The sequence below is a fragment of the Silene latifolia genome, chromosome 10 (genome assembly GCF_048544455.1).
Source record: "Silene latifolia isolate original U9 population chromosome 10, ASM4854445v1, whole genome shotgun sequence".
Classification (NCBI taxonomy): Eukaryota; Viridiplantae; Streptophyta; class Magnoliopsida; order Caryophyllales; family Caryophyllaceae; genus Silene; species Silene latifolia.
Window position 1 is genome coordinate 163,430,082 of NC_133535.1, and position 7,930 is coordinate 163,438,011.

Consider the following 7,930-nt stretch of genomic DNA (forward strand, 5'->3'; position numbering starts at 1 on the left):
TCCAACTTCATTGTCAAATGGTAAGAGTCTTAGTTAGAGTCATGAGATAATTTATAAGACGATTTTTCATTAATATACTCATTGTAAAACTTTATATTGAAGTTAATTCATGACAAAATATAAAGTTAGTTACTCATACATGAGAATTTGTAAATAATGGCTTTTAACCATAACACCTAGATAGTATAAACTACGAATTTTGTGATTATTTCATTTATTTTAAATTTGAAGATATAAAATGGAATTAGTTATAACAGTCTTCGCGAATAGCACAGACACTTTCCCCTTGCTTGGACGACGGAGAATTGAAGAGAAAAGAAAGGAGAGACGAACCATCACAGTGAATATATATTTTAACTGTTGGACGAGCAACAACTGTAACTGTACTGAAGCCAAGGAGTATGCCACAACCGAAATGGTAAGTTACAACAAGGTTTTCAATGTCTACAGCCACGAAACCACAACCGAAATGGTAAGTTACAACAAGGTTTTCAATGTCTACAGCCACGAATTTCTTATGTTAAAACATCAGTAAGACGGTAACCATAAATATAACATAGCATCACAGGATTAGAGTCCGGGTCCCTGACTCTCAGTCCTTCATGACGCTTTCATATCATCCAGACCGACACTAGCCTGAAAACACAAAATGAAGCAAATCGACATCAAGATCGACAATATTGCTGTGAACATTATACGTGACATCATCAAATAGTACGGAAATGCATATGTTAGCTAGTTTAGCTCGTTAAGTTAACGAGGTTGATGATACTCATGATCTGGATTTGAAACCATCATATCAAAATTACCTCTGTGAATTCTTATGCCAAAAAATGAAAGTGATATCCCCTAAACTTTTTCGTTTTCTAAGGTGTACCCCTCGTTTTTTACAAAAAAAAACTGAGACCGGCAATAATGCTCTGTTACAAGTTCAGAAAACGGTAATTTTTTTTTTCAAACCAATTATCTCGTCAAGGTCTTGAATTTGAAAAAAAAAATCTCCGCTTTTTGAACTCGTAGTCGATAGTTATGGTTGGTCAAATCTTTTTTAACGAATAAACTTTGACCGACCATAATTCCCGACTACGAGTTGAGACGTCGGTGAATTCTTTTTCAAACAGAAGACCTACGGTCAATTTGAAAAAAAAAAAAATTATCGTATTCCGAACTTCTAGCCAAGAGTTATTGACGGTCAAAGTTTTTTTCAAGAAAAGAGGGGTACATCTTAGAAAATGAAAAGGCTGAGGGGTACACGAGAAAATATCCCAAAATGAAATGGTCTGGGATTTCAACAATCGGCATAGAAATCATACAGATAGACGTAGATGAGAAAAGTAAGAATATTGATCTTACCAAAAATTTGTGGTTCTGCTGAAGTAGAGGAGTGAAGGTTGTCAAAAAACTCTCGAGGTCACCCTTGACTGCATCACCTCCAAGCACCTCCATAAACTTCTTCCTATCCGGAGCTAACTTCATCGCTAACTGTGTACCCAGTTCATACAACAAATGAATAACCACGAAAACAAAAAAACTGTTGCCGAATTGGCTGAAGTGCTATTCCAAGAAATTTCAGCTGTATGCAGCCAATAAACATCAGTCTTAACGAAACCTTTCCTAATTATCTATTCCAGGACACGTGAAAGTCCTAAACTCCTACAACCATCACCACTCTATACTAGAAAGTTGCAATGACCATAATTACATACATAAATCGTATCTGGACTAATGTGTCACAGTCCGCTTGTTTCAGATGGAACAAGATGCTCAACTTCCCTGATGCTAGTGGAAATTACAAGAAACAAGGAATAGGCCAAGTTTATGATGCACCGACCGAGATCAAGTGGCAATTACAAGAAACAAGTCTCGTGTCTTACCGAAAAGCTTGAACTTGCGAGCCAGCCATGCCACTTCTTCAGGGTCTTTGAGTATGAGTCTGTACAAGCTTGAGACATTGACCAATCTGGGTGCTCTAGCAAATTGCGGAAGAGTTCCACCAAAAAATCCATAGCCCTATGACGTTATCACAATAATGTCAAGCAAAAGAACCCGTAACAGAAACAAGGAATGCACAAAACAACTAGATACTTTACTATGGAAGTTCACCAAGCAGGAAAACATGCATACACCTTTCATGTACCTAGTTAGCCACAGCAGACCATTAGTACAGCTGGATGATCCTTTAGCTGTTTGAGTTTCAACCTCCACTTGAACCATATTGTATAAGTAGTTAAACTTGACAGGATCCGTGTTGTACTTGTCCTCCAATCTCTGTAACAGTAAACAAATGCAAAATGAAGAGACTTATAAAATCAGTTTCAGCTTGGTTTATTATCATTTCACAAACACCATGCAAGAGAAGGGTTATCTATCATTAGACTCAATAAGTTCAACACACCATCAAAACTCAAAAGGGAGCGAGCATAGAAAGAGATAACCCCAAAAAGAAAAGCATTATAATTATAGTACTCGAAGACGAGAAAAGACAGCCGTGAAGTAAACAATAACCCCGTGAATGTCTAGGGAGGTCTAGATGTGCAGAAACTCAACCCCAACAAGTATCCGATTTGTTCCAACAAGAAAACAACTTATCTGTATCCTGAAGAAGGGACATCGCTTAGCTGAAAAATAATATAGTGCCAGACTTCACTACTCGCCACCCCCAAAAGAGACACCACATTGCAAAAAGTTGGGAACAGAACACGTGCGCTAAGTAGCTTACCGTGATATTTCCGCCAATATCAGATTTCACTAGTGCCATAGAAGCACCAAACTTATCTGCATGAAACAGAATGATTAGCAACTTAATAACCCATACCAATTTATTGAAACAATATTAGCAGACATCAAAGGGCGAGATAAACAATACAAACAAAAAGAAGAATTCCCAATGGTCGGAAGTGGTACGGGGTTCAAGGGGAAAATCAGACTAATATTTGTTGGCATACGTAATATCACAATCATTGGCTACTCCTCGAACTTCCAATACCTCACATGCATCAAATGGAATTTCCACAAATAATCCCCAGAACAATCATCTCATCCGAGAGAGAATGGGGACGGTAATTTCCTTTTTTGTCAGCAATTTAGATTTGAGGAAAATGTAGATATTCATTATCTCTTCTGCAGGCCAAATTAAAATTCTTCCAACTTGGGAATGATTTCAAAGAAAAATGGCCTTGGCCCATTCCCCATTTCCCCCATTCTCTTCCCCTTCCCCTCGACTAGAGCTCACAAATTGACCAACCGAAACCAGTTGTGTATTCACAAAACATATAGCGGGCAAAATTGATGCTAAATAGGTTGATTCCGGTAAAATTTTAAGCACCTATTTGCCAACACAATGAAGCCATAAAATCATTCAGAGTTCAGTTATAAAATCTGGATAAAACAGGACATTATATAAGCACACTGCACACCTATGACAGGCAAAATATGCTTGCAAGCATCCAAGAAAGGTTTGGCCAACATCTCTCCATCCTCAGTCTTAACGAGCTTGATCCCTTCCAATGCTGGGGTAAATACAGTTTCCGACATTTGGCTTTAACTGCGCTAATCAATTACAATAGTAAACTACAAAAAGCAGAAAAGGTACACATGTAAATGGCATATACGGGCTCTAAAACATCATGACATTCTGTTGCTGACAAAAGAGATAAAGGACTGTGCACAGATGAGAACGTGAGACTCTTTAAGTGTTGGTTTCTGTTTCCTTTACATGTGTCTAAGAGGCAAAACTGAAAACTTTTACTCACGACAAGGAGTTCGAATAACAGGATTTATCCAGTTAACTAAGAAATGATGACCACCATACAATTAGACATCATAACAGCAATACAAATAGCGTCAGATAAGTCATCATTCATCAACGGGACAAAGCAACTGAGCAGAAAAAGTAAGGCTAAATGGTTACAAAGAAGAAAAACACAATTCCTTGGCTCGATGAACAAGAGTTTAAACCCTATGAAACAACGGAATGCAAGCCTCCATTTGGCAGATTTGGTATAGTTTGTGCCAACACAATAAATTTCATCCAATACTTGTACCACAGACACCTAGTCACTTGTCTATAAACAAACGCAGCAAATAGTACACAACAAATAGCTCACTAAACTGACTGCGTTTCATTTTAACGTGAAATAGTAGTCAGTTAATACATTTCTTACCACAATTTTTATTTCAGCTGACTACAACCAAATCAGTAAAGCGATACAATGTAGCTAGACAGATTTGGTCAGTCAGGGAAGCCGGGTTGTACCCGAAAATTAGCTCTACCAACCAAACTAGCATTTCATTTCCACAGATCATCACTACAGTAAATAACCAAACACACAAAATTACTCTAAGATCAACAAAGACAAGACCTTTCAATCAAAACCCTAATGATCCTCATCCCAAACTACAATTACAGCCAACAATATTTCTAACAAATCATCAAGCAATAGTATTAATACATCAGATCAATGAATCATACTCCCTACATCTCGATCATTTGTTTACCTTTTTTAATCCTTTGTGACGGGCATTTTAATCAAATGTAAACAAATGATCCGGACGGAGGGAGTGCAAAAAAATAAGGAAATCACAGGTACCCTTCTAAGCAGATTGCATATAATTGATGAAAAACTTAACAAAACTTCCACAGAACATGAAGAAAACAATTAAAGTACATTAATCACAGCAAAGGGTAGCGTAAACTCAAAGCAATTATGAAAAGGGTGCAATTAAATAATTAAAATTCAAAAGATAGGATTTTTAGTAAATGGGAATAGAATTAGATTCCATAATTCATGATCATGATCAATTGAATATACTATAATTAAATTAAATTCGTTATGATTTATGAAAAATTGAAAATAAAAGGGGTAAAATTTACCAGATTAAGTTAAGTAGAAAGTTGGGAGTGAAGCTGTCTGAAGAAGTAGTGATCGGATTTTGGGTCTTGGGAGGTGTTTCTTTTCTAGCTTTTTTTTAGCCGGGTGCGAAAATGGGATAGAGGATTCACTCTCGATTTCTCGACTCTTTTTTAACAACATTTTTTTGTTTAATATGTCGACGGTTACAAGTTCGTTGCAATATTGACCACTATAAATTGGAGAAGTTATTTAACTTTGAGCATATTGATGGTAATTGTAAATTGTAATACTTGTTTTAACATGTATGCTAATGATTTCATGTAACAATTAGGGGTAATATTAGAATTATAAACTAAAATTACCGGTTAATCTAATGTTGTTGTTGATTATCGTAATTCTTTGGAAGAAGACCCATTTTCTGTGAATTCTTTTTGTGACAAAATCTTTACTCGCGTTTATGATCCGTTAATTCTCACAATGACAATTTTAGTCAATGACTCATGTTAACCGAGTACCGAGCCAAATCATTCCATAACTAAGATCAAATATGAGGATAAAATTTCATGCAAATTTTATTGCATTTCCTTAACATAATTTACACATTGAACATACTTATGTGTTCATTTGATAGTAGCATTACAGAGAAGCGAACAACAAGTCTCCCTTACGATGGGCCTTTTTCGACTAAAATTAAGACGAAAAAGACCCGTCTGAAATGAGAATGCCTATAGCGAATTAGCAGGGTACTTAATTGCATTCTTCACTAATTTCTTAAGAGCAGCATCAGCAAGATCAATGCCACAGACATCAGCAAGCCTAATAAGGTATAACAGCACATCAGATAACTCTTCTCCTACATGCTCTTTATCCGACTCTTCCCAATTTGGCAACCCTTTTCCGACCTCTCCTCTCCATTGGAATATCTCCGAAAGCTCTCCGACTTCTCCTACCTACATGTTCGAAGCATAACATAAATTAAAGTTGTGATGAAAATAGCATGGTCTAAAAAGTAGCATCATCAACAAACATATTCCTTATGTCATTTTTATCATGTTTGGATGTCTTTAGCGAAACAATAGTAAAAACTACTCGATTTAGTGTTCGCTACTGCGCTTTTAACCGTTTTGTCGTTATTCCTTGCCTATGGAATATCATTGAATGAAAACTGTGTCGAGAACTGCATGAAAAGACTTTTAGTCTAGTACTATTACAAAGAGACTGTTTCCAAGCGACTAAAAAAGAAAATTGTGTCGAGAACTGCATGAAAAGACTCTTAGGGTGTGTTTAGATAGTAAAAGTGAATGGAAAGGGAAGGGAGGGGGTGGAGGGGAGGGAAAGGGAGAGAAAGGAAGGGAAGGGAAAATGGAGAGGTGGAGTTTTCCCTCTAAATCTTGCCTATGTTGAAGGGAAAACGTTTTGGCTTGGAGGAAGAAAATGGAGGGATCCATTATCCCTCCCCTCCAAATCCCTCCAACCCTATTTTGCTATCCAAACAATGGATATTGCCTCCTTCCAAATCCCGCCCCTCCCTTTCCTTCCAAATCATTCTATCCAGACAAGGCCTTACTATAAGACATTTAGTAAAAAAAAAAAAAATCTCCGTGTGAGTAAAGTAGTCTGTATTTGATCTTATTATTATCATGTCAAAGATCGGATTCATTGAGGCAGTAGAATAATGTTGTTACGAAACTCCTAGTGAACTACCCTTTAAATTAAGCCATGAGACAAAGAATATAGGAAAGATTCTGAATGTCAACATCACTATGTCACCTTAATTTTGCTTTGTGAAAAGGATGGTTAGCATTGGACAAGGAATTTGGTTCTCTATATGCTCTATGTTCGACTAATGCCTGGATGTACACTATCCGTACTACCGTCGAATTTTGGCTCAACATAAAATGTGTCCAACACGAGTACACGAGCAGAGACGAGAAGCGTAAGCAAAAAGCATAAACCAGCTTTCGCTTAGCATTCAGGTTACTGATGTTATGTTACTCTCAGTTAACATACATCTCATGCATGGGCGAGTGATCATGCCCCGTCCATTAACCTAGTTTTAATGGGTTTTAACCGTTTAGGCAGTGGCTGCCAGTGGCAGAACCAGGATTTGAAGTCAGCGGAGGTGAAAGGGTAATTTTACAAGGGAACCTCGGAATTTTTTGCAAATTTTAACTAAATTTTTTGAAAGGACGGGTATTAGGGTATGTAAATCAACAAGTTGTGAGGCCTATACAATAATACAAACAATGTTCTGACTCGTACAATCGTACATCAAGCCTGCAAATAATCACCTCTGGTCCTCTAGCACTTCTCTAATGTCGTGACTACGGACTAATATGAAGTGTTGTGTTGTGTCGTGTTGTGACTCGACACCCAACAATAACATAATATAGGTTAGTAAGAGAGTTATACCATAGCAAGGAGCAAATTGCGAGGACTATGATACTTAGCCCAGTCTCGAGCCTGAGCAAAATCTTCGAGTTTTACAGACAGGTCCTTAAGACTTATCTCTTTTGTGCTCTCCTCCTCCGACATTATCGGCGTATCGACTTCTCCCATAGCTATAACTTCACACTAGAGTTGGACTTAGCTTCTTTTGAGCTTGCAATGCAATACTCAACAATGCAGGTCTACTTCTGAATATAAAGGCTAAGATTTCAACAAAGAATATAGAGTGAATGCTCGAAAATTGTCTTAAAGGGCCCATCTTGCTTACGGCCTCCGTTACGGTCATTTGTTGTCCTATTTTATTTTTAGGTGTCTCAGTCAATTGTTACCCTTTTTATTTTAGGATCAGACCAATTTGATCATCCGCATGCAATTTGATCTATTTGTCATTTAATAACTGGCGTCTGGCTCATTCATCTTTTCTTGGTTTTTGTGCCAAAACCTAAGAAAAACGATTGATCAGGACTAAGAGAGTATTTGTTTATACACATTTGAGATTCCTTGCCAACGGCCCACCAATTTGCATAACCATTGTCTCTTAGTTTTAAGTTGTCGGGATTCGAACTCAAGTTGTGAGAATAATCAGCGTGATATAAAAATGTAGCTAAGTTAGCTGATATCTGTATTAT

General features: G+C 37.2%; 2 protein-coding genes across 7 annotated transcripts; both read right to left on the reverse strand.

Annotated features, from left to right (window-relative positions):
* Positions 1-322: 322 nt before the first annotated feature.
* On the reverse strand, positions 323-5,010 carry LOC141606842 (glycolipid transfer protein 1-like). Of its 6 annotated transcripts, none has more exons than XM_074426176.1 (7): positions 4,874-5,010; positions 3,417-3,544; positions 2,720-2,775; positions 2,138-2,268; positions 1,875-2,010; positions 1,354-1,482; positions 323-636 (listed from the first exon to the last, which is right to left on the reverse strand). In XM_074426176.1, exons 2-7 carry the CDS (start codon positions 3,532-3,534, stop codon positions 601-603), a joined length of 606 nt encoding a protein of 201 aa, XP_074282277.1. In that variant the 5' UTR covers positions 3,535-3,544; positions 4,874-5,010; the 3' UTR covers positions 323-600. The 6 variants fall into 6 exon arrangements, with proteins under 6 accessions (XP_074282277.1, XP_074282278.1, XP_074282279.1 ...); XM_074426177.1 differs by having other exon boundaries at positions 3,417-3,570; positions 4,874-5,009; XM_074426178.1 differs by having other exon boundaries at positions 3,417-3,549; positions 4,874-5,007.
* A 391-nt stretch (positions 5,011-5,401) lies between these two features.
* On the reverse strand, positions 5,402-7,493 carry LOC141609516 (uncharacterized). The gene is made up of 2 exons (XM_074428556.1): positions 7,266-7,493; positions 5,402-5,803 (listed from the first exon to the last, which is right to left on the reverse strand). The coding sequence occupies exons 1-2, from the start codon at positions 7,410-7,412 to the stop codon at positions 5,579-5,581; spliced, it is 372 nt and encodes a 123-aa protein (XP_074284657.1). The 5' UTR covers positions 7,413-7,493; the 3' UTR covers positions 5,402-5,578.
* Between the last annotated feature and the right edge of the window lie 437 nt (positions 7,494-7,930).